Source organism: Nothoprocta perdicaria, unplaced genomic scaffold (assembly GCF_003342845.1).
Source record: "Nothoprocta perdicaria isolate Ctin4 unplaced genomic scaffold, notPer1 scaffold_11, whole genome shotgun sequence".
Classification (NCBI taxonomy): domain Eukaryota; kingdom Metazoa; phylum Chordata; class Aves; order Tinamiformes; family Tinamidae; genus Nothoprocta; species Nothoprocta perdicaria.
Window position 1 is genome coordinate 8539905 of NW_020454205.1, and position 26947 is coordinate 8566851.

Below are 26947 nucleotides of genomic sequence, written 5' to 3' on the forward strand. Positions count from 1 at the left end.
TTGCATTCCCCTTCCAATATGCACTGCCCTCCCCTCTCCCCCACCATACAGCTTTTAAACAGATAAAGAGGCAGCCAGGACCATTTTCCCACAGCTTACACACAAGGCAGGCATCCCACAGCCTGCCCATCTGGGAGCCCCCCTAGTCCCTTCCACCAGAGCCTATGGACAGCCCTGCTTTTAATCCCACAGGCAGCATCATCCCAATAATCTTCCTCAGTTTTCAATCTACTGATCTGGGGGCAGCCCACAAATCCTCTCATCCTGAGAGCAAAGCAATCTTTACTGCTTCATCTCATCCCATCTCATTTTTTTGTCTCTAATCCCTAGAAACAGGAATGAGCCCTGCGGAGGGAAGGCTGCTCTAGAGCAGTCTGTCCCGGAGCTAGCGGACAGAGAGACATGGAGAAGGGAATATGAGGAGAAGAAACAGGATGCAGCAGGTCCAGAGCAGCAAGGAAAGCCACTAGAAGGGCAGAATTCCATTTGGTGGGCTGGGGAGGGTCTGAATAAAACAGATATGAGATTATTTTCTATCCCTCGCTCAGTAAAAATCACATTTCCCTTGATTATCAGCTGAATGGACATTCCCCAAGTAGGAGGGGAAAAGAAAATCTAGTTCACTGCTCTCCAAATCACCCATGAAATTTTAACCCGTTAGTGGCAAGACCTACAAACTCAGGAAAACATCCAGGTCCCTGGGACCAGAGATGTGGGCTGAGGACTGGATCCTCCAAGAGAAAGGTTAAAGAGGAGGAAAAAAAAAGATCAATTTTAGGGCAAAGGGAAAGATGAAAAATTTTAAAAACAAAAAAACCCCGCATGTTTCTCAGTTACAATGACTGGGTAGAGGCTAGACCCAATGTTCTAGCATAGTGTCCCTGTGCAGCTGATGAAGAATTTTATTCTGTTACAACGAGGTCTCCTCAGATATGCTCAGGGATTATTTTGACCATGCTTCAGTCTTTACAAAACATACACAATTTGGCCAATTTCTTATTATTAAGATAAGCCCAAGCTGTGTATGAAAGGGCCGGGGTTTGGAGCCCCTCTCACGAGCATTTCTGAATTTTTCAAAGCACTTCAAGGCTGGGCCCAGATGTCTCCTGCTCCCAGCGCAGCASAAGCCCAAGGTGAAGGAAGGGGGCAGGCTTTCCCATATTCCCCACCATGGGCTGGGTGCAGGAGAGAGCTTAGACACAGCTTGGAAGCCTTTATCCCCGTCTGATAATTCTGCACTTAGCAAAAACACATTGGGGGAAAAGCAAGACAGAGGGCAGCAAGCAAGCTGCCCTGTTTTCTCCAGTCTTGGGCTATATTTGTCCATCTTCCAGGGCCTGCGAGTTCAGGTCAGGACTCAAACACATGCTCTGCCTGCAGCATTTCCCCTGTTCGTGCTTGCTCCGCAAACCTAAGTCCACATTTTCCACCCACAATCAATAGTCCCTAGGCTGGAGAAAAAGCTTCCAAGCAATGCTCCTGAGAGATACTCCTCGGGAAAAGGCATCTCATGGGAAGCATGTGGAGGGAGACCCTTGGGGCAGAGGTCTCCCAAGCCTTGGAGAAGCAACCTGGCACTGCTCAGCTAAGGCACAGCAGCTCTGGGGAGCACAAATCCGCTTGGGAGGCATCACATCAACAGCCTTCCTTCTTGTAAGCAGCTATGTGTAGAAATCTGGAGATGGAAGCAGGGCGAAATCAAGCTCAAAGAGTTGCCTAGTCCCCCACTTCCAGCCATAAGCACTGTGAGGAACAAGGACACAAGGATGGCACGTGAAGCAGAGCCTGCTGGTGGCCCGGCCGCCCTTGGGCCAGGAGATCTGCAATGCAGAAGGTGCAGCCCAGCGCTGCAGCCCGCTCCATGCCGCGTGGCAGGCGCCCCATGCAAAGCTTAGCTTGCTGGGCAGCCTGATGCCAGCAAGGAGGAGGTGGTGGTGACTCCCGGGGCCTCCGTTGTGCCCCAGCTCGGCTGCCAAGGATGGGGGAAGTCATTATGCGGCTCTCCACGGCCGAGGGTGGATCGCCGGCCGCGCTGCGTTCAGACCCTGACAGCAGGCTCCAAAACTGTCACTCCCGATCTATTTTCACTTCAACTAAATCTCAACCTCGATTAAAATCAAGGGGAGAGTTGCGTTTTCCTTTCTGCTTCTCCCCATAGTAGGTCCTCTATAACCTCAGGTCTAAACAGCGAGCAGAATACACCAACGAGTAAATGAGCCGGCTTGCAAAAATCCGCTTGCCCAGGATTCACCAGGAAGCCAGGCTGCCAGCAGTCGGAGAAGGGGCTATTCCGACCCCCAGCTCCCATCCCGGCTGTGCCTGCACCGCTCATCCCTGCCCCTGGCTGCAAGGGGACCTGCCACTGCAAGGTGGGGCTGGGACCCACTGCTGTCTGAAAGGATGCTCTGYACCTTGCAGCCCAGGCTGGGGCTGTTCCTCCCACCTCCTTGCAGCATGCCAGGGATGGCCAAGGTTCAGCTACAGCTTCCCACCGCTCTGAAGGTTCCTTGTTCTCCGAAAACATTAGGGTTGTACCCAAAAGGTACATTCAAGGGTTTGACCAGGTCTGGTTGCAGCAGGACACCCTGCGCTGGCACCCATTGCAAGTTACCAACTGGTTTAGCAAAGCTCAAGTAATACATATATGTATACACAGATATATAAAAACACAAAACTGTAGCACCACAAAGAATGTATTACCATGAAAAGCAGAAAGCAGCTTGCTACAGGACAGCTCAACACCTCTCCCCATCCCTGGGAAAGCCCAGTTTAAATTCCCTTTCCATTTCCCCTAGTCAGTAGGTGTCTGCCGAAGCCGAGCTCCAYGGACTGCAGGCGACGGCGACCGTCGCCCTCATGCTGCAGGGAAGGAGACGTGAAGCCAGATGCATGACCACCCCGGCGATGCGACACCGCCCCGGGCCACAGCCGCGCTCGGGGAGCACCCTTTGTTCAGCTCGTGGGGAGCAGGCCCCAGCGCAGCGCGCACACCCTGCACGGCCACGAGCCCCCTCTCCATGCCCACAGCCACGGGACCCGCACCCCGCGGAGTGTAACGCTCTGCAAAGGCAAGGGAAAAAGCTAAAACGTGTGTTTTAGCGTGTGTCTGCAGCAAGCCCAGGATGAGGAATGCTCCATTCCTGGTGGAATTCCTGTTTCTTTGTCCCTGTGCCGTGGAGAACAAGCTAGTGCTTCACAAGSAACGCAGAAACTCTAACCGTGAAGGCGCTGCCGGTGCCCTGAGCCCTCTGCGGGCTCCCGATGGGGCTATCAGAGGCACAAGGGACCTATTTTTTTTCTGCCCCTGGACAAACTCTACTTCCTCTAACTGCAGGAATTTTATTTCTCTGGTAGACGTCAAGATTGATGGGCAAAGAGAGCCACAGCTACCCGATCACCTTAGAAAGGCAGCTCTACATCTTGAGGTGCAGGCAAACACAGACCGCAAAAACGTGAGGGATGAAATCCCCACTTGTAAGTTATCTAAAGGAGCTTTACACAACATGGCAAACGCTGTCTTTGTAGATGGATGCAAAGGAATCCGTCACTACAAAACCACTGCCCCCTGCACGAGATGCTTGCCAGGTCTCTGCCACACAATCCAGCACAGATCGCGACAGCATCCATATTTTCTGACCATTTGCATTAAAATACCATGGCTTCTTCAAAACATTTTGAGGATAACTTGCATCCATTGCAATACAACCATTTAAAAAAACCTTTAGGTTGTTTTAGAAGAATTTTCTCTTGACCTTGATCAGATCTATTTTTTTCCTCCCGCTCCTGAATCAATCTATGCTGTTCAGAATGAAATATCMTTTTAATATCCTTTAGCTAGTCTGAGAATATTTCTAAACAATTTTTTTCCAGGAAGAAAAAATTTAWATATTTCCCTTTATCTGTGAATACTAAAACCATTCATATAAATTAATCCATAAGAGAAGAGTCTGATTAAGGGTTTCAAAAAATATTATTGAATTGTTTGGGAATTCTATAYTGAGGATGTAACCCCTGATATTATACAAAATTTCTTTATTTCAGTATTTGGYTTCCGTATCAAAATGCAAGCGAGCATCTGTGTTCGCATCTGTCAAAATGAAAGATCAATCATTTTAAGGAAACTTAAAACACAATGCCCTTGATCCATTGTGCCTGACATTCAACCAGACATGACTTTTGGTTAGTACAGTAAGATTTTCTCATACGGCTGAAATTCAAGCTACATTATCCCAGAAATTCAAATTTCAACTAAAATGTCAGAGGAAAAATATATAGCTTTCTCTTTATAATAAGATGCTGATATTTTGGTATTGATTTTAACAGCAACTAAGTACTCCAAAGCATTAGAAACTATTATTTTGCCTTTGTATGGATAAAGCAATGGTTTAACCAAAGAGAAGACGACTGAAATATAGTAATGTGTGGATCTCGTCAGCCGTCCTTTAAAAAAAAAAAAGCAAAAAAAAAAAAAGGCAAACGAAGAAGAAAAATCACCTTCATAGAAGATGATCCTCTTTCCAAAATTCAAATTTCAATCTATTTTCAGTACATGAAAAGAAGAAAAAAAGAAACAACTGAAAGGTAGAAGCGTAATCAAGTAAGTTTCACATGCTGTATCCTAAAAACATCTTMGTCTGGGGATCTGCTATATTGCCACACCAAGAAGTGATTAAAATTTCATTTCCTTTAAGCCAATTCAGAGTGTGCTGTTAACACTCTATGCCTGCATATAAACACCCATATCTAGAGCACGCACCAGAAGTTATGTCTACGTAGACTATATAGCTTCTCCTGGCTTAACAGAGGAACAAAGGCTTCACGGCTCAATGGCACTAGCTTCACTAGTATTTATAATTGGTCACTAATCATACAATAAAACYGAATTTCCAGGAAATAAAGCACACWCTGTAACAAGTAACGATGATTTTCCAAATTTAAGTATTTTATAGAAGGGACGCAGAGAGAAGCTATTAAGTATATTAAGGCATATAATTAGCTTCCCCATAACACTATTCTTACCTAACACAGACGTAAATTTTCCCAACTCGAGCAATTCACTTAAGAAGGCTCTTAAGCGTTCAGAGCTCTTTTAACTCTTATGGAATCCGAGCTCGGACTTACTTGGTGCTTCCACGCTATTTTTCACCCCTCCAAGATGTTGGACGCRGCAGGTGGTCTCCCACCAGCACAACCTTCTAAATCTCCTTACCTTCCCCAAAGAAGGCGCGTGGCAGCGACGTTGGGACAGATGGCCACTCCTCACGTTGGGGAAAGAGGGAAAATGCAACGGGGAGAAAAATCCCCGCGATCTTTTGCTGTAGAGCAAAGAGGGCTCAAAGCCTCATTGGCCCCGGGATAGCAACCACGTGGCATAGGATGGAGAGCATGTGACCTATTTTCTCCCAAATCCCTTGGTCTGTTGGAAAGGGGRATGCTCCCACCGCCGATATTTGTCATTTCAGTGGGTTTTGATTTTTTTTTTTTCCCTCTCCTTTTTTTTTTTAAAGGCCACTGAGCAAATCAGGTTGCCTCAAGGCGATGAGGACAAGCCAGCCAATGCTTTCGACATGAAAGAGAAAGGAGCCCCAGTATGAGATGAACACTGGAGCTCTGCCTGTTTGTGTGGGGAAACTGGGAGCCGCTAAGCCAGGGTGTCAGCAAAACGCTGTCTGTCCGTGAGCTGCAGGGAAAACGGCCTCTGCGAGGAAGAGGAGTTTGTACAGCAGTGCATGCACCCAACGCTTGTGGGGCTGCTGGCAGTGGGGTGTGTTAAAATATATATATCTTGGGGACCAACTCAAGGAGCTGTTTGTAAATACAAGGTCTGACTGTAAATCCCAGCACTTGGCTCTCACCAGCTGAGCACAGGAGGAAGGACACACACACACACACACAAAAAAAGCAAAAAGACCAAATCTGAGTCAGCAACAGTTCTGCTAAGCAGCTTTTGGCCTTCCCTTGGTAACATCAGGTCCTGGTGGCCTCACACACCAATGCTCAACGAGAACACAAGCCCCAGGAATATCCTGAGGTCTGGAAGCTGAAGGAGCAATGAGTTGGAGCTGCTGCCTTTTTAGGCAACTGAAGAAAGAGGAAATGTTCTTGAGCTCACTTTGCTTCTGGGTTTTAATTTTCTTTCTATTTTATTTAGAAGTTAAACATTGTTCTTTTGTACTAGCACATTAAAGTGAGAAAGAACACCAAGGAGAATGGAGAAAAGATTATAATGATAATAAAAAGGAATAACAAGGAATAAACATTCCCAYCATAACATCTTGTCATGCTAATGATATGCTTGTTTATGACAAATTAAAGGTTTCAGGTGAACTTGCCTCTGGCAGGTGGACACRAATTTCAGTGAATTTATTTCTGCAAAGCAGTTGTCCCAATCCACACTACTATGTAAGGGCTTGAAGAATCATCTGAGCTTTGATTTCTGTGAGAAAACCACCTCCGAGCCTTCTAAGCATCACCACCACATCCAAAATCCAGTGCTCAGCACAGCTGCTAATTGTTGTAGTTCTTCCCAAGGACACGGCTCTACACTAGGACAGGAGAAGTCAGATGTTTCCGCAAGTGCAATGCGCAGTCTGTTTTTTCCAGTTCATTCATGAGACTCAATTGTCTCGCATGGTGTTAACAAAGACAGAAATAAAGCAATAAAGTGATCAGAACAGGACAGAGAAGTAGACACAACATGTGAGCTAAAAGAAAATGGTAGTTATGGCAATGTCCCTGTGGATGCAAGTCTAGAAAATATTTCAGAACCATCAGRTAGGACACGGGTTTCCAGAAGCACGAAGGATGCTCTGCCCTAGGAGGATGGGATCAGCTGGCCCCACTGCTGAGTTCCCAGCCCTGTGGGGAAGGGAGCCAGGTAACCACGGCCCATCTGAGACAGTCAATTTCCCCCATGGACAGGCAGTCAGAGCATTAACCTATTCCATATTTCAATTAAAAGCCTATTTCTTCCAGAGGGTCATTCTTCTCCAGCCACCAGGCAGAAGCTGAGGCATTTTATTTTAAACACAAACCAAGGGACAACCTTACTCTCCATTGCATGCTCAAATACACTTTTTTCCCCATATAGCCCAAACCAYCCAGCTCACTGCTTTTCCCTCCTGCACCTTGCAATGGACACATCCAAGGAAGCAGTATGAGAAACTCTCCACCTTAGCACCCTCGCTCTCCAGTCACAGCCCCCTCACCCTCTGCAGGCAATGTCCAGCTAAATCTGGCTCCACAGTAATCTTCTGAATAATTATATAATAGGCAGACAGAAATCATTTTAGGCTGCTCTGTCGAGAGAAAGCAAGCTGGATTAAAAGATCAGAACAATACTGAGATTAAAACGGTTGGTTATTTTCAGCAGCAGAAAAAATCATGGCTAAGGCATGAAAGATGCCAGAAAAAACATATAACATCTTTTTATTCCCCCCAGAAGAACTATGTGTGTTAGTTAAGGCTAGCTTCTAGATTCCCAGACTTCACTAAGAACTGTCAAAAAATACTTCAAGTTATTTCAACTCTGCAAACTYATGCTGGATTAGCCAATTGATATTGCATTGCTTGCCAAGACATCAGTTCCCCACGCCACAACCATCACCGTGGAGTTCAACACAAAAATATCGTTACCTACAAGAAACGTGGTCCCTTGCACGTGGTTTGCACCGGCTAAGCACAAAGCAGAGGGCCGTGGGCCGCCCTCGCAGGCGCCTCGGTGCCCTGTCCCCGCTGTCCCCAGCAAGGTCAGCGGCGCTCGCAGCACGGGGGCTGACTGATCGCCTTGGCAGAGCGTGAAGGGGAGGCAGGGAARAGCAGCGGGAAAGGGACCGAGGGCTCGCGGCCGTGCTCTCCGCAGGGCAGGGCGCCGCGCGGATAATTCGTGGCCCGGATCGATGCTGGTAGCTGGGCTAGTTCACCTTCAAATTCAGATTAAGCAGAAGGGTCACATTAAAAAGCCATTAGTGGTCAACACGGATGTTCCCTTTGCAGACCGGTGCGGCACCACAGGCAATGCTTCTCCTGCCAGCATCACGGCCAGCACCTTCCTCACCCCAGAACAGCCCCAGCCTTCAGGAACAACAGTGGCTACCTTCAGTATGGCTTAGACATGAGGAAAAGGGCAATTTCCTGATGCCAGCTGGTCTAAAAGAAAAAGAAAAAGGAAAAAAACAGGTTTCTGACATACTTGTACTTTTGCTATTAAGTAACCAGCATGCAATAAGTAAATCACTGTACTGCATACATGGAATCAGCTCCAAGTTCAAAGGATGAAAGATAGCYCCATCTTTCCTTGCTTTTCAGCACAGACCAGCTGTAAATAAGAACATGTCCAGTTTTGGTGCCAACAGATAGCTCTAGGCAGGGCAGTAGGTCCAATACAGAGGTTACAAATAATGGTGGGGGATGAAGGGGAAGAGAAGAGGCCTTGCAGGCATCCTCAAGGTCACAGGGACAAGTCACCAACACCAGAGATTGTCGCTCCAGGTCTCCATAATGTGTTGCTCTGTTGTTCCTACAGGTCCCATGAGAAAGATCTGAGACACAACCTTGAAAATTCAGCATTAAAAAGAAAAGAGCTAAAGCGGACACATTTTAACAACTCTCCCCTTCATGAGATAGCTTTTAACTGTAGTAGCGGGAAGCTGCTAAGCTAGGAAGAGCAAAACACTTTCGTACAACGCTGTGATTTCAATACCTGCCGGTGTCCTCCGTCTCAGGCCAAGGAACTTTTATGCACCCTTAATGAGGACTTGGGCAGGCCAAGCACAACTTGAGTGTGCAAAGTCCTTCCCTTACAGCTGTGCTGCCCTTCAAGCTGCAGACAGCAAGAACTTGAGTCGTGCTTCCCCTTAGGATGGGCTTAAATAGCCTCCAACCTCTATTATCAGGTGTGATTGCAAGTAAGCAGGACAGAGCCATCTCACAGTGGTTGTGTGACCCAATGCTGACAATCACCAGGCTCCAAACCACAGCCCTGTGTAACCACAAGCTCACTATTGCTGAACAGGTCACCTCTGTGAGAGTCTTTGGACTTTTGGGTCACTTTGGACTTTTTGGGTCTCTTTTGGGGCAGTCAAAAACAACTTGGCTGATGCTTAGCTTAGTTGGTGCTTAGCTGATGGTGGTGCCCTAAGGAAAAAATAACAATCATAACTTGCCTTGTGTTTTGAGGTTGAAGAGCCAGGAGCTCCTCACAGGTACCTCTCCTGTCCAATTAGGGATGCAGAAGCAGGGCTGGGGCACAGATAATGTAGAAATAATAGTGCTTTTGACAGGGCTGCATGGTAGGGTAGAAAAATTAAGTTGGAGACCTGCCCAGAGGAAGGTGGGAGTTGCAGGGTGTCATGGAGATTGTACAAATGATGCTTTAACAACTTATTTGTAGAAGARTGCCTTCACTAAAGCTTGAGAAAAAAAAAAAACGCATGTGCCAGATGGCCTGGCAGCTTGGGAACATCAGCTTTGGGACTTGATCCCAAGCTGGTCCTCACTACAGTCAGCTCCCCACAGCAAGGATGCCCCCATTTTTCTTGGTATTTGGCTATGAGAAGTCCCCACCTGAGATCTGCCTTGCACAGGCAAGAAGCTAGCAAGCAGAGAAGAGATTGGGAACTCAATGGATGCCCCTCAAAGCATTATTAGCAACCAGTCCTGTCCCAAAATTACCTTTAATCTCCAAATAGAAGAGTCACAGCCCCTTGTAAAAACTGCAATTGAACCCCATTTGTATGAGAAACTGCCCATAGCACACAGAACCAGTGAACCACCACAGCAGAGGCAATAGAGGTCCTGTCACATGAAGGCCCCACCTGTAGCATCTGGGCCCTAACCATTGCAGCCCTAACTGGTTGGCAGCAGGTCCCACACTACAGCCACTTAGGCCACAACACCATGGCCAGCATGTGCCTGTTCCCATCTGCTCATTTACTGATTCTTCCCATTCTTCCCCAAAGATGGGCCACAAGCACATTGGTTCTATGCTCAGACAGTATTTCTGCAAGACAGAAGAGGGCCTGTGAACCAAGGTCAGGTAAGAGCTGGAACAGCATCTTCTAACTCAGTCTGAGAGTCAAGATRCACACAGCCCTGGGCAATGTTCTCCAGGGAACAGAGAGATGGCAAGCTGCAGAGAGCCMCAGGAGCCTGGGGCCTTCATCAAGCTGCCAAGCTTTACCTGTCCTCCAGGAGGGTGCTTTTACAGATGAGAAAACAAGCCTGGTCTGTGTTCCCTGACCTTTCCCAAACTCCCTGCCTGGAGCCCAAGGTACAGCACCTAAAGCAAATCTGGGGCACGTTTATCTTCTGCCAGCTTCACTAGCATGTGCTTGCTTATGAATCAAGAGCCTAAGTTGCAGCTCAAGCTACAAGTGCTGAAAACCACCTTATAACCAATGACTGTGTACATCTACTTTTTCTTTTTTTTTTTCAGGCAAATTCTACCCCTCCTAACGCTTAGTGGGTCACCTGCATTTCCAAAAAAAAAAAAATTACCACTTACACGAACTGCATCTTCTTTTCACAGATACAAAGATTTGCCCTGACAGCTCTCTCCCAATACTTTATGCTTAGAAAACAGGGATTAGCAAGCTTGGCACTTAAATGAAAAGAGGTGGGGTTGCCTGCTGCCAGCCACAGCATTTCTGCTTTATGAAGCTGCCTTCTCACCAAGACACATGTTCTCCTCTTTGCTAATGGAAAATGTTGCCCCACCATCCATTTGCAATAGTCAATGCGTGGGACAACATGATGGCTCAAGGCCAAAGCAGATCTATTTTAGTAACAAAAGCAGAGCAGCTGATGAAAATGACCTCGTCTCTGCACTCCCCAGCTTAGCTCTTTCACTGGTTAAAATGGGCCCCTGTGGCCAGCGTGGTGGAAAGCAAAGAGCAGAGTACAACAGAAGGCAGAGGCAGCAGGATGGAAAACCTTTGTGACAGCAGGGCCACGCTGCCCGCTTTGCCAAAAGAAGCCCTGGCAGCAACACACACCTACAGCAACTAARCACTTCCTAGGGCTTCGATTTACCGCTTTAATAGACATTCCTTTACCAGGATCACACTTGGCAGGGTGTAAATCCCACTGCCATTTTCCACCATGCCACAGCACTGCTGRTCCCCACCATGACAACACCACTGGAGACCCCAACCCCCAACAGGCTCTGTGCAAGCATGTAACAGACTACGACTGAACTGCAGCTGCRAAGACTGCTCTCCCTTCCAACAATAACATTTGTAAGTGGATGGCATGGTCTTGCCTTACCTTACCCTGCAGGCTGGCCTCAGGCTCCAGAGCGACTCCTTGGAAAGCCTGGTTTCACCAGAATAGGGCATGCTGAGCGCTGCAGAGCCCAAAGCCACAGTCCACAGCACGGCCGGACAGTGCAGACCTACAGACCAGGGCAAGGGACAGGTTAGGGCCAGGGCAAACTGAGCCCAACAGCAGCTCAATCCAGCTAATGCGGGACTGAGTCGGCTCAAAGCCCTGAACTGGCAGGAGCTCACCCATTGCTCTTGCAACATTTCTCAGCCCTTGCTCTTATTTTCCTCTTTCAGAAGGCTAAAATATCAAACATCACTAGCCAGAATCCAGGTGTTATTGACATTTCCCTATTGAGTCCACAGAATCCACAGCTACCAGCTGTTCTCCACAACAGCCTTTTACCTGACTAAAAAAGCCAAGTCCCACACACATGGGACTGATTTCTCTCCTCAAGATGCCATTGCACTCGCTGATAGCATCTGGACACATGGGACATGACCCTAACAAGTGCCTCAGACAGCCCACAGCCAGGTGGTCTGTCTGCCAAGACCTGTCCCCATAGGGAGAACCAGAGCACAAGCCGTGGTTCTGCTTTCTCCAGACATCAATGGAAATAATCCAGCACATTCCAGTTACATGGGTGCCTGGTTATTTTTATCCCTTCATTTTTGCTGCTGCTCCTGACGAGTTAACTGGGGCATGCATCACCCATCAATAAAATCAATCGAGCAGCCCGGGCAGTTAATAAGCTGAGTGCCAGAGGGAAGGAAAACCTCTCCATACCCTAAGCTTTGAGCATCACGATGGGAGAACTGCAGTCCCCACTCATCGCTTGGACCTCGTGCTGTTGTTAACATGTCACGGCAGCTTATGCTTTTTGGTGGAAACCTTTCACTTTCCAGTGACTCAGCCACCACTGGTGTATGGAGCCACTGCAAAATCCAGAATCCCTAGGTTTGTCCCCAATAAATTGGATGTGAAATGCTAATGCAGCGGCTATGGGAAAAAGCCTGTTGCTGCGATGGGAGCCTACAGGATTCCCAAGGTTTGAAGGGACCTCAGGAGGTCTCTGGTCCAACCTACTGCTTAGAGCAAGGTCATCTCTGAAGTCAGACCAGTCTTTCTCCAGTTGGGCCTACAAAAAATAACAAGGATGGAGACCACAYAGCTTCTCTGGGCCATCTGTGCTTTGCTGCCTCGCTGCCCCTGCRGCATCATTTTTCTTTCTCCCCAATATCCATGTGTGTAGGTCCCTGTGARCAAAAGCCCTGCCCTGCAGCATAAGGACTGATTTATGCTACTCTCCCAACCTCCTCCAGACACTCACCTGTGGAGAAGCTGAAGATGAGGGAGGCCAGTGGAGGCAGAGGGCTCTGGGGTCAGCGATGGAGACGATGGAGGAAGACCTGAAAGAGAGAGCAAGACTTCAGCACCCGAGTTTGCAGGAAATTCCCCTCTCCTCTGTGTGGGCAGGGTGACCTGCAGCAAAGAGCAGCATTTCCCTGCTGGGGACAGGTCCCTGCTGAGGCCAGGGAGGGGACAGCCTGTGGTGAGCAAACAGGCAGTCTAGACCCAGGGTCTGTTACAGTCAAAACAGGCTCAAATTAGTGAATTTGGGGTAATTATTTTGATAATTTCATTTAAAGTGATGGGAATTTTGGTAATTTTCCCAGTCAGCACAAACTGCTTGTCACCAACTCAGATTCTGGGCAAGAGAACAGCCTAAATATCTATCCTTCTCCTTTCCTACATTAAATCTCTATATTTTTCACCATGGCCACAGTCCTGCAGAGGCATCCATACCTGCTTTTAGCAGCCCCTCTTCAGCTACTGGCTTTTCTTAAATATATTATAGCCAGGACAGCACAGGCYTCTCTGATGGCTGAGGCTGCTGTACAGAAAGGCAAAGTTTGGGGGATTTCTGGGTTTCAGAGCCAACAGGGACCAGCTGTGAGTAGCACACTGCAGCCTTGACCTTCTCCTACACCGTTCCCACTGCATCCCTCCCAACCTCAGCTGAGCTTCATCAAATCAAATGCAGAGGAGGAAGCTCAGATTCAGCCTGCAGAAGGAAACCCTGCTCCTACTTCCCACCACCTGCATCACTCCTCAACACCCTGCACCTGGGGCTTCAAGAGGGTTGAAATAATCCCTGTCTTCTGACACACAGARATGTCAAAACATCTAGGATTTTGCAGCACCCAGGGAAGAAGGATCCCACAGGAAAGACTAAAGCAGGGGACACAGCAGAAGCCATCCTACCGCAGCCTGCTCACTTCTCCTCTGTACACAGCCTGACTCTGACTTGCAAATGTGAGGCAATGAGATCAGAAGAAAACAAAACCAGAGGTAAAAAACCTCTCATGTTTTGCTCTTTCCTCACACAGGAGAGGAGTTGGAAAGCATTGCTCTCTACCCACATGGTCCGCTTGCCCATTAGCTCTTATTTACCAAGTACACAGGTCCTATTCCCAAATTCAGCCTATGTCTCAAAGAGGAAGGTTCAGCTGCATGTGGCAGCTACGCCCTACAAAGGAGGRCAGAAGAAAGATGCCCTCTCTTATGCTCTGCCTCCACAACTGCTTCTCTGCCTCAGGACACTCAGGCCACTTTTGATATAAATCCAGAATAAACCAAGAGTGCATTAATCTCTGCTTGCCTTGTTCCCTAGCCCTTTGCCCCCCTCATCTCCATTAATAGTATGGTCTTGCAGACAATCCTCTCAATTCAGCTGTTTCCCACGCAAGTTCATTAGAACAATAAACATTAAACAGCCCTGACCTCCTGCGCAGTATTCAAGTGAAGCCACTCAGGATGCATGAGTATTTCTTTACGAAATAGTGGCAAAGATATCCAGGTCATCACAAAAATCCCATCTCTTACTCTCAGATACGAGCATATGACGATGCAGTCAGTCCCACTGTGTGCATCGGTGGCCAGGATCAGGAGATGCTGGAGCACAGACACAGCCAGTCAGAGCAGCGTTCTCCAGAAAAACCCAGGGCAGATGGACATTTTCACATCCTTAACTCTGCCCAGAGAAGGGCCAACTGAATCTTATAACTGGGTCCTATCCTGAGCAGCACAAACCCAACTTAGGGAATTATTTCCCAGTGGGGTCAGCCCAAAACACACGTGCTGACTCCCACAGAGCTCAGCAGGACTGTTTCCTTACTTGAAGCATCCAGAATATGCTGAGGGACTTGGCCACTTCAATCTACTGAAAGTTTTGCCAGATTTAGTCTTGCATAGTTAAGAGGGGGGGGGGGGGGAAATCACATTGATGTTACCAAGCATTCTTTAAAGAAAGGTTTGACCATATGATTTCAATGGCAGGCAAAGGTCCGTGCTGATCACCACACATGCCCTGAACAATGGACAGACACAGGAAAGCCTTGGGATTTTCGTTTTAGGGTACATTACACCAAAACCATCAGTAGCATCTGAAAGCAGCCTGATGAGCCCATGCTATCCTATTAAATTCAAAAGAAACAAAAATAAATCCTGTCTGATCTCTTGTTAAAATTATTTGGGAATCAGAGAGCCTATATAGTCACACAACTGGTCTCCTTGCGAGCTCTTGGAAAACAAGCTCTACATCCTAAGGCAAAGAGCTGAAACTGGGTCTCACTGGAACACACAAAGCAGCAGAAGCAGTTTCAAGGGCAAGGCACAAGCCCTGCTCCACCGCGAAGCCACCGCTGCTCTTCCCCCCRAGAAGGATGAGCCTGCAGAGATCATCCACTTGAACAGATTGGAGACAGGAGCTGCCGCAAACCCCCTCCTCGTGCACGGAGCTATTTTGAGGCACACTGACAAGTATTTCCACGCGTGAGCTGGTCCTGGGCGCGTCTCCGCGAGGCCGCCTTGGAGGCTGTCACAGTTCTCTCTCTTCYGCGCTGGCTGGAATAGAGTAAGTAATGCTCCTGAGGACATTTGCAGCCATCCAAAGTGACATCTGGAAGCCAAAGCTACAGCTGGCACTCTGTGGATTTTCCAAGWGTACCTCAGGCCTGTACATCCTTTAGGGCAATGGACAGAGGCAGAGCCACATACACCTGGAGCACCACACRTTGGCTCCCAGCCTTGCTTGGGAATAGCACGGACAGACCTGGGAAAGTCACTAGTTAAAAATAACCACACAGGCACTTAGGAACTTTCCTTTCTCAAAGGCATCAGAAACTTCACCAAGGCAGTGTGACTACTGCAGCTCTGCAACATGGGAATAGGGGTTCAGGCTGTAGCTTTTCTTAATAGATTTTATGCTCAGATGAATCTAGAAGACAGCTGGGCAAGGTTTCTTCTTTACTAAAAAGAGCAGGATAAGAACCGGCCTCAGCTAAAGGAAGAGATGAAAAATAAGGCTCAGCAGCTGGTCCTTCCCACCACCATCACCAGCCTGCTCCCTCAAAGGTTAAACCCCAGCCAAGAGCATGGTCCCTGCAAGCCATGCATCCACCCTGGGCATCAGACCCCCCAGCTGGCAAGGAAAAGGGGCTGGACAAGGGCTGCTGGGCAGCTCGAGGGCAGAAACGAGAGGTTCACCTTGTTTACTCTACAGCCCTAATGCCCTTGGCTGCCTCCTGGAGCACAARAGCTGCCTTCCTCCGGAATTAAAACTTTCCCCTGCTGCTGGCACGGCTGCCCCATACCACAACCCCAGCTCCCCAGACAACTGCAGACCTTCTGATGTCCTCCACCTCATTGTACACAGCTCAGCTGCAGGGAAGAGCCCCAAGACACCCACTGCAGAACCCACCTGCCCTTCCTGCATACTGAAGACTGCAAAAGCAGCCTCTGCCCCTCTATTTAAAGACTCTAATGCAACCTGCCTGCACAGCTGCCCCAAATTAAATCTGCAATAGAGCTTGATTTCAGCCTATCCTCACTTGTGAATACTTGACTCTTAGCTCCTCAAAGGGAGCTTGCTTGGTTCTTTGTATGGAGTTTAGGACTTAAAGGAAACCCAAAGCTCCTACATGGGCTTAGAGCTCCTTCTAAGGCATGCAGGGAGCTACAAAGGCTCACAGATACCCTCTTACTTTATTGCAAATCCCCCAAGGAAAACACAACCGTCTTTATTTATCTCCAGGAGGGCATGCACTGCAGCTGGCACCATCCATGTCCCCAAGTCCACGAGCCATGATGCACTTTGCAGATGTTATAGCTGGGACTCTCATGGAGCTGGCTCCATCTGCATTGCGTTCTCAGGCTGACAGCTTCCCCTCTGGCTGGAGGGRACCCCCACGCTGTGCTCCACTTAGATGAGGGGTAGCAGCTCCTCTGCATGGGCTGGTGGGATTGGTTTTGTCTGGCTGTTTTTGTGKKTTTYTTTTTTTTCCTTTATTTTTTCTTTTTAGTGACAATGTTCATCACAAAAAAAAAAAAAGAGAGAACAATCCTTTTCTGACCTGTGTTCCCATCATTCGACTTACTGTATGTTTTACAGAGACAGAGGCAATGATTTTAATGTCCCAGTGAAAAAGCTGTCAGAACGAATCAGCCTCACTGGGCAGCTTTCAGTGATGGTTTCTCCTCCCAGGCGCAGCCTGGCCACGGAAAACCGATTCAAGTGCTGCACACGCGCTCACCACCACTACTCCTTTGTTTTTCCCAATAAATCATTCTCCCAAACCCAGTTCCTGGGGATGGGAAAGTGAGGAGAAGACTGCATGGGGCATGCAGGTGAGATCCTGCACGCGGTGGCTGCACGAGAGGGAGAAGGGACAGCCCTACGTGGAGGAGCCAGCGTGACGTGATAGGAGGTGAGCGCTCCGAAGCCATCAGAGCCTCYGCAGAGATAAGCTGAGAAAAGCCACGAGCTACATGAGCAGAGCTGACATCTGCCCCCTGGGTGGATACCTAATGAACGGAGACATTGTCCACTTGGGGAGATGAAGTAAAGTTAAAAGATTTCCATGCTGACACCTTGTAGTCTCCATCAGTATTCCTGTGGGAAACAGCCCTGCCAGGAGGAGGGATGTGGGGGAATGGAAACCCAGCCCGTGCCGCAGGCTCCGCAGCCGGGCGGGTGAGCGGGCCGGGGCAGAGGGCCGCGGCGGCGCCTCGTGCAGCACCTCGTGCCCGACTCGATCTGCAGCCGCGTTCCCGCGCTGCAGGAGCAGCCTGCGCTCCGCGGCGCCGCCAAGGAGACCCACCGGGAGCCAGCGCACCGCACGCCCCTTGGACAGGCAGCTGCATTGGGAGAGAGCATTCCCGGGGCCCGCTCRGCCGGGGAGACTCCTGCATCCAGCTCCCTCCAGCGCTTTGGGGCAGTYGGAGCACAAGCGAACGATCTCACGTCCCTCTACCGCTTCAGCAACGCATCGGCACCAGCCCGTCCAGCAGCCTCGGGCTGCGCTGGGGTCGGCGCCGGAGTAGCAGGGCTGTACTCAGCGCCTCCATCCCCTTGGAAGCCAAGGGAGGCGCCTCGGGAAGMGCCAGCCCCCGGCATCGCCCCCAGAGCCCGCTCCCTCCTCCTCTGCTTCCGCAAACCTAGTTCAGTCAGGCCGCATAAATCCACCCTGCCTAAGCCTGCTTGTCATTAGCTCTTACTTTTTCTTTTTTTCTTTTTTCTTTTTCTTTTTTCTTTTTTTTTTTCTCTCCTAACTCACCTCCAGCCTCTTTATTAGCTAGCACCTGAAACAGCATCTGGTGACGAGATGGGATTGACGGAGTGGAGCGCGAGCAATGGGATAGAGCTCCCTTCTCTCCAGTATCGGAGCCCTCAGCAAAGCTCCAAAAACCACTCACACTAAAATACTTGTGAACATCAGCTAATAACCCCCTCCCTGCCACTATAAATAACCCYGAAGTCCTTGCAGGTCCATCCCACGTCGTCCGTTTGGGAAAGCTCATTCCTCGCATGCTCCATGAAGGTGTTTTCCTTTCTCAAACCTTTTTGGTTTGTCTGTTTAGTCTTAWTTTTTTTCCCAGGGAAAAGCTCTCTCTCAGCTCTTCCCAGCTCGAGGGAGATGCTCTAGCATCTGCAAACCTTTCTAGCAGCTAACTCAAGCTTTATTTTTTATTTTTATGCCCTCTTTGTCAGCAATTTGTATTGTTTTCATCAGCACCATTGAGGTGGGATATTTAGATTCCTGTCATTAAGGCAGAGATGCTTCTCTCTGCTCCTCCCATCAACTTTCCAGCCTTGCTTCCTACAATGCAGCTGCCCTGCCATGAGAATACAGCATGCGGGATTTGATCCTACTTCTGGTGTGGGTCGCGTCTCCCTGGGTTGGGGCTCCACAAATAGCCCCCTTTGCTCTCTGCAGTCTCTAACTATCATGGCAAGGAAGTACCTCATTCTGGTGCACAGAAGGTGTGCACGAAGCAAAGGTGATGCCCTAGGAGAGGAGGTGCATCTGCAGGTCCAAAACTTCACGTGCAGCCATTTGGGTGCACAGCAAACCCATGGTCATGATCCACAATCCTCAATCCTGCTGAGCTTCAGTCAGTGGGGAACAGGAGAYGAGACACAGCCTCCAACCAGAGGTCCAGGTGCACGGGCTGCTTGCAGGGCCAGCACAGCCCTGGTCCCAGAGCATCACTGGGATATGTGTGCCCTTCCAGCATGTGATCTCAGGGAGGGCTTTCCACCAAGCATCTGAAATAGCTTGTGGCCACCAGCTTTCCTCCGCTGAGCTTTCGCTTCCTCTGCTTTGGTGGAGGCTTTGCTTGTCCCTTTAGTTCTTCCTGAGCTCTTGCTCYTCAGCAGTGCAGGGCTCCTGGGGGTACATGAGTGGCCACCGGGGTGGCTTGGGGCACGTGAGGCACAGCGAGGGAAGCCCTGGGACCAGAGAGGGGCTGGGGGCCTCGGTGGGAGTGGGCAGGAGGGTGGCAGTGCTCACAGGTCAGTGCTAAGGAACCGCTTTGGGAGGACCTCACAGTCCGTGCCTGGGGACCCACTCCAAATTGAGAGCTGAGCAGCACGTGCTGCCTTCAATCACACTGATGTAAAGCCAGATGCTCTTCACCTTCCCGGGTAGAGGGATGCTGGAAGGAGACAGAGCCCCACAAAAGAGCACGGTGTAACTCTTACTGGGGAATTGACCAGAGGAGCGGACCAAGGCTTCCGGAGGCTTGGCCACCAGCAGCATCAGGGTGGACTCCACCAGTAAGAGAAGTCCCAACAGGATGCTGATACCCGCAGCACGGTSCCGGGGAGGAAACGCAGCGGCGGCGCCGGGCTGCACATCGCGCCCTGCGGACGGGGCCTGCGCCCTGCCCGGGACACGCAGGCTCGTGGTGACCCGCTGCACGCGAGCAGATGGAGCCACCTCAAATCCTCCTGTAAGCCCGCAGAGGCAACTAATCTTTAGAGGACAGATCGGGTGGCGAGGGGGAAGCTCAGCATTTGGCTTTTTCTCCTTCTTAAAGCGAGAACTGATGGTGCTTTTCAGATGCTTTTCTGTGAACGAAAACGAATGACAGCAATGCCCAGGCAGGGGTTTTACTCCTTACAGAACCAGAAATTTCACATTGGTGAAGGATGTGCTGCATCCCTTGACCTGCAGATATCCAGCAAAGGCAGGAGCTCCTTAAGAAAAACTGATTCCTGACCATGGTTAAAGTCATTTTACYTGGAAGCTCAAGGAGGAGAACAAGCCACGGTGAAAGTCATCTCCACAGGCAGATCTCAGCTTTYTCCTCCTCTTGCTCCAAAGGTTTTTGTGTAATGGCTTCCTTGCTTCTTTTTCTCTTTAACGAAGTGCAAGGCCACAGCCATAGTGAATTATGGCTTAAGGCAAAGCCAAAGTCAGTTATCTTATGGGATCCAAATACTTGATCTTACACCAAAAACCCAGCAATCACATCGTACAGACTGGCTGTGCTTGACCCACACCGTCCTATTCCTCACCTGGGGGAAGAGATGTAAACAGMACATGTAGCTACATCAAGATGACAGCAGGAGAACAGGGCTCTTGAGAGCGAGTCRAAGCGTCTTCAGAGGAGCTGAAGGAAAGGCTGCCCCAGTGGCAAGGAGCAGGCAGCAACAAAGCCCAGAGCTGAGAACAGCTTCGCTCATCACAACCCGCTGGGGTCCACTCTGCAGTGGGCATCTGAGCTCCCAGCAGAGCTGGTGGAGCCCTGATTGCTTCTCATTTTTGAGACAAGCAGACACTGCTTCTAGGTCAGAGCGAGCTAAGCGATACATGCCCTACATAGGGAGATAAGGCAGATGCTTTTCTACTTGGGGAGCACCACATCTGGCAAGTTTTTAAAACTTCCAAAGCATTCCCTGCCCCAGGGCTCTAAAGCTCTGCGGTGTTGCCCCCAGGATAAAATGAAGAGTTTACAGAGGAATCCTAAAATCCTTCCTTTTTTCCCCCCTCCCCCCCCCCCTTTTTTTTTGTCTTTATGGAAACAAAAGGACTAGGTCCATTAGACTGGACTATTTTGGGTCACTGGGAGGGGATTTGAAGAGTCAAACATGCTGATGCCCTCTCAAAACCATGGAAATTACTAAAAGGATTAGGAGTGACACAGCAAGCTGATTTCAAACCACAATTATGTACCAGCTCTCACAACACCTAGCCAAGGCATCAGGAGAGCTGAGCACTAGCTGGAAAATGTCACCAACAGACCAGCGGGACACAGGATGTAGTTCTAACAGCTGCAGCCAAATCCACCTCTCTGCCAGTGGAAAGTCACATTTGGGAAGACTTGGGAGGCACTTCTTTCTAAATATCTGCGAACAAAGTCAGTCCAAGGATCTAACAGGCTTTGGTACTGCAGCAAGCTTGTGCTAGGTGGCTTTGCAGTGGAGGGCATTGAAACAGAAGGCTCCTTGAGCCTGGATTTGGGCACACAGCCTAGTCCTCTTCTCCAGGCCATTTCCAAGAAGCAACCCTGCCCCTGTTCATTTTCCTTCTATTCCATGGAAAAATGAGAGCAAGAAAGCCAGCAAATTTGCTACTCTTCTCCAGCTTTCCTCCTTTTGCTTTCCTTCCACTGTTTTTATCACTGTGCCTTGCTTAAGGGCTGACAAAACTACCACTGAGAGCTATCTGGCCCCAAAGCAGCATCACTCAGGGCTGATGTTTGCTTCCTGGAGAGGGGCTGCAGGAATGAGCTGAGCACTTGGACTGAGGGGAGAGATAAGTAAGAAACTTTCCATGGCTCTCATTGAGAAACTTGGCATACAGGAGAGGGGAACTGCTCTTTGCTGGGACAATCTGCCGCTGACCCTCTGGACCCCCACTCTTCTCCCAGTCTCTGTCGTGGGCTTCACTCATCCACGTGGCATTAACATGCCACGTGAGAATCCASGGCACTCATTGGTAAAGAGCAGACGTGGCAGGGGAAGGATTTTTGTTGTTGTTGTTGCTGCTGTTTCCTCCAGGAATTAAAAAGGTCATTTCAACACAGTTGCTAGCCAGGAAGCTGCAGGATTAAGGAAAGTGCCTCCGCTGGGGTTTGACTGGGAGCAGGGCAGGAGCAGCCCCCACCAGCACAGCTCCCACCAAGGCCAGGGACTGTTTTCCAGGCCCAACACTGCTAGACCCGGCGCTTGGTTTAGCAGAGGGCACAGGCAGAGCAGGGGTGCGGAGGGTTCTCCTCTGCATGCCCAATTCCCACATGCAGGTGCAGCACTGTCTCCCAACAGAGCCACGTCCTGGCCTTAGCCCCCACAGGCAGTGGGAATGGGAAATCATGCACTCCCAACAGACGAGGATTCAGGCCTGGGAGGGGGATGCTGCGGAGAGAGGAGAGGACAACCCTGCCTGTGCGTTATTCCTGGGCCAGCAGCTGCAAGCAGCCCAGCAGAGAGGGAGTTATCCAAGTACCCAATGTAGGTCACCACCCGGGGGGTGAGAGGAGGCATTGCTAGCGCAGTMCAGCTTGGAAAGCCAGGCAACATTGGCAGGGATGTGCCAGGTGATCTCCTGCCACAGCTTAGTGCTCCCCAGGAAAGGCAGTGGGGTCGGACCTCCTTGGGGTGTCGAGGACCCGCACAGCTGTTTCTCTGCACCTCAGCACACATGAGGTGTGTGTGTGGGTCCTTCCCATCCGACTCTYGCACCTGTCCCCACCATCCTGCAAGATGCTTCTCTTCAGCCTGTGCTCCATCATCTTATGGCTGTCCAAAGGCTGCCCAGCTTCATGCACCTCTGGATTCAGAGCCCCTTGCATGGTGCCAGCACAGGTTCGGCTTCCTCTGCAAGGATGAACCGAGAGATCCTGGCTGTACCAGGCAGTGAAGGTGTCCATGCTGGGCAGTGAGGTGGGCACTCGGACGGTGGATGGACCGTGTCTTGCTGCAGAGCTGGTGGGAAGGAGCCACGCGTCCAAACCTGAGCAGTGCCCAAAATATCCTCCCCCTTGGCTGCTCCTGCTCCGCAGGCAGCCTGTCTCTGTACTTGCTGTCCCCGCTAGAGGACCCCTGTGACTGTCTCTGCTCTGCAGGAGGACACGTGGCAGCTTTAATTTCCCATGGGAGGCTGTCAAGCACAGCTTCRGAAGATCAAGAGGAAGAAAAAACAGTATTTTCATTCTATCTTGCAGAGATGGCACAGGTCCCTGGACCCTGCATCTCATTCCTTCTCTCTCACAGGCCCTGCTAAGACCCCAGAGTCCCTGAAACTAAGCATCCAAAATATCTGCATCAGTGTGATCTTCCCCAAAGCTGTGAGACTTCAGAAACAACATTTTTGCCCGCTAGCTTTCAGCATTGTGGCTTGCCAAGCTTTCTCCATGCTGCAGGGTACTGATGCTTTCACAAAGTGGCWTCAGGCTCCAGGAGCTGGGGATGTGGAGAGCGTCATCCAGGCTGCTGAGGCCAGCAGCATCTTCAGAAAGAAGTTTCACRTTGGGATACCCACGGTGCTATTCCCGTAGCTTCACGTTATCAATACAAAAAATGCCTTTAAATAGCGAGTCATTTCAATATGAAAACAGAACAGAGAATCACAGCAAGGTTCAGCCTGTGAGGCATCTTGGGAAGCCTCCATTCCAAGGCCTCCATTCCACCCCTGTCCAAGCAGGACAACTCCAGGACTGCCTGAGACTTTGTCCAGTGGAAATTATTTTACCCTGAAAACTCAAACATTTTTCCCCATGATTACTATGYTCATCTCTTGCATTTTACTCTGCCCAGCAAGCGTGCTACACTTCAGCCTTCAGAGCTCTGCTCCTGCAAGCATGAAAGACTCAGCAACGGCACTAGATGGCAATCCTGCATCACAGACTGGCTCTGCCGAGCCCAGAATAAAGAATGAATAAAGAGTTGAAGTGCTGGTGTTTTGTAAAGGATGATCAGAAGCCAGAACCTTGACACRTTACCTGGACATGTACAGAAGTGTTAAGTCTTCCCTTTCTCCTTTCAGGRGTGCAACAGGCCACTGTCTCTGTGCCTGTTGAGGTGAGTGTTCAACCAGCAGGCTTAACAGCCAGTGGCAACCTGTGGCAAACACCTCCACACACAGATCAGCTCCCTCAAATTAGTCCCACGAGCAGGACTGGACCTGCTTGGCAGGGAGGGATTTTGTCACTGTCACATCATGGCCCCTGGACCATCCCAGCAGCCAGGAGATGCCAAGAGGCTGCAGGTCTTCCCCGTCTCCTTACCCTTGGAGCTGATCCCCTGGGCAGAGGAACTCGGAGGCACATTTGGTGGCGTGAGGAAGTTTGCAGTGCTGGCCAAGCAGCTCTTGCCCTGCAGAAAAAAAGGGAGATACAAGAGTCAGGCTTTGTTATGGTCAGGCTAGCGTCACTGGAAGCATCTCCTACACCACTATGCAATATAAGGTGCTCTGCCATCCAGCAGCAACCCCTCCACCAAAAAATCTTGGAAGAACAGGGTACTAAAACCAGAGACGTATGCCCACCACGCAGGAGCATCTGAGATACAGAGCAGGGAAAAGGGAGCAGAGCTCATGGTTGCACAAGGTCAGAGGCTTCAAGGACATGGTCCAAAGAAAGCCCTAGCAGAGAGAATGAAGGAATCAGACCGCACTGGGACACACAGCTGTGCAGGTGTCCCCGGGACAGCCAGTGTTTAGCTGAGAGGACAGTAGTGCTTTTGTTTCTGCAGGCTCAGGACCCACCTGGACAGCACTGGCTTTACCTGCAGGCACTGGAAAACAGGGGCCACATCTCACCTTGGCACTGAGCTGTCCTGGGCACCTGTATGTGCACAAAGGGGCATGTGTCCAGAGCGGCTCAGGGTGAGCTTAAAATGTCTCCCACGACCATTTTCATCATTTGTGGGAGGAAACATCTCCAGTCTGGTGCTAGTCAGCAGCACTGGCAGAAGCGCCATGTTTCCCAAATGCCTTTCACCTCTGCTCCATCGTGTTGGTTTTAATCATTAATGGAGAGGAACCGACCACTAAACCGACTGCAGAGACGAGCAGACCCTCTTGGAGAAGGGCAGGGAAGGAGCATCAGTCTAAGGACCCACGTTACTAGAACATTTCCTCTGGGCCACAGTGACACTGAACTCCCTGCTCCACCAGGGCTCGGTACTGGCCTCCCAGAGGATGCKATGGTCCCTCAGGAAGTCATCTAAAATGAGAGGCAGCTGCTTCGCTCCGTGCACCATTGCACAGAAACATGCTGGGACAGGCAGGGCCCCAACCCCAACCCCAGGCATTGGGGTGCCCCTGCAGGCCTGCGTTCCCACAAACGAGGCTCAAGTCTACATGCTGGGGGGGGGGTTAACAGCTCCCAAGAAAGACAAGCCGATAGCTTTCCTGGAATAAAACCACAACTGCAGCTCCTCCACATGTGCACTTCCACGATTAGACTCCCGACAGCCAACAGAGAGACACCCCAGAGACTTATCACCGGCCAGCTTCTCTAATTCAATATTAGACCATCAGATTCAAACCGAGCAGGGCTAATATCAAATTATCAGGTTCATTTGAAACAATCCTCCTACGAGCACCATCTAATGCCCTGTGGAAAGGGCCCATCTACTTAATGGCAGCTGAGATTTCAAATTGCACCAGTCACTGATCACTTTTGAGCACTYATGGGGGAACAGCAAACTGTGCAAATAAAGATGCATGTAACAGTAAGAAATTTCTGCTAATCATTTGTTTCTCTCTACAACCAACACTTTAACCGACAAAATTTGAGATAAGCAGAGTCTTTGATAATGTCCATTTGCAGCAACACACTGCTCATATTTCCTACTGCAAGGATTAAGCTAATATTYTTCAATACCTTTTAAGGAAAGTCCAACTTTTGTGGGGGGGGTTAAAGACACCCCACACCTTCTTYGGGAAACAAACTCAAGCCATGTGCCCAAGGTCTCAGTTACTGCCAGTCTTCTAGCTTCAAGCAAAAGCCATTGGGGCCTGAAAYATTTATGATTTTAATTCAGGCTATTTTGCTTTAGCTTTGGAAGCCTTCGGCGTGTCTGCGGGCTGCACTTCCMAACCTGTCTTGAAGAACCTCATGCAGCTGCTTGGACACCCTGCAGCAAGAGGCTTGATTTTGAGCATGCTGAGCCTGGGAGTCTCATTGATGGGACTCCATCAGCTGTGTCCCCACCTGGCATACATAGGTCATATAACAGACAGTTGGCTGGGTTGAGGTAAAAAACAGACAATAAGGAGCATTTTTGTGCAACTGAAAGTGCAGAGCTTGTTGCAGCAGTGACATGAAGCTCGCATGGACTGTGGCGTGTGGGTAAAACCCCTGCAAATCCAGGCAGCTTCACCAATGGAAGAGAGGCCAAATGCTGGTGCATTATTTATTATCCCTYCTGCTAAAAGCTTTAGTCAGTCAACCAGAGAGATGCAGTGGTACCCTGTAACTCAGGCTGCCGTGCCCACATGCAGCACAGGGGCTGCGAGGGCCTTTGCAAGCTAGAACTGAAACACAGGAGCTGGGATGGGCAAGAGTCTGGCTGTAAATTGGTCATTAATGTCATAAACAAGGGCTCTGTTTGACAGTCTCCATTGCAATGGATGCTACCCAGTATCTCTGATCTCTTACAGCATGTCTGTGGTGGTGAGGATGGCTCTGGTCCTGCATCCTTCTCAGTGCAGCAGGGCATTGCTGGAAGTGCTTGGGGGGCAACACCAGGGCTTGGCCACCACGTGCCCTCCACAGCAGGTCCTGTGCTAGAGTCGAGTGTCACAGGCCGGATTCCTCTCCCCAGGCTTRCCTTGCGCATTATGGTTTTCCTGAGTCCATGTGAAACCGGAGGAGAGAAGCCAGACCAAAGTGCCTGAGCTCCCTGGAGATTTAGGGAGCAGATGTCCGACACAGCACTTAGGAGCAGCATACCAGGAGTCCCAGCTGGATAGGGCAGGACATAAAGTAGGCRGCCCAGACCAGGGATGGCGCAAAGTAACCGAGCATTTAAAAAGGTAGAAACAGCCCTAAGGAAGCCCAAAGACACCTCAAAAGAGCTATTTACTTAACTAGRGAGAAGGGACAGGGTTGGCACCAACAGCGCCTCAGACTGAAATCCCACCTCCAAGGCCTCCGAGTTTGCCACATGAGACCACGGTACCTGTCTCACCCCGAGCAGCAGCATCCTCCCRGGACACAGATGTACACCCAGGTGGGTCCTCGCACAGCCATATGCTTGGACATGCATGCAGGCTCACCCATGACAGATACTGGAGTTTATCCACTCTGCTACATCTGTGAAAGAGGAAGGGCATCACAGCCTGTATTCCTTTTGAATGTCCTTCTAGTACCTGGAGGCTCTGATGAGCAG

The 26947-nt window shown here is 49.9% G+C and overlaps 1 protein-coding gene across 1 annotated transcript in view; it reads right to left on the reverse strand.

The window, feature by feature from the left end:
- PCBP3 (poly(rC) binding protein 3) overlaps positions 1-26947 on the reverse strand; it is a 67952-nt gene that overhangs the window by 35911 nt on the left and 5094 nt on the right. The window contains exons 2-4 of the mRNA XM_026048898.1: positions 23836-23923; positions 12593-12671; positions 11271-11392 (exon numbers count right to left, since the gene is read on the reverse strand). Coding sequence (XP_025904683.1) covers positions 11271-11336 — 66 coding nt within the window. The 5' untranslated portion in view covers positions 11337-11392; positions 12593-12671; positions 23836-23923. The remainder of the gene's footprint in view (positions 1-11270; positions 11393-12592; positions 12672-23835; positions 23924-26947) is intronic.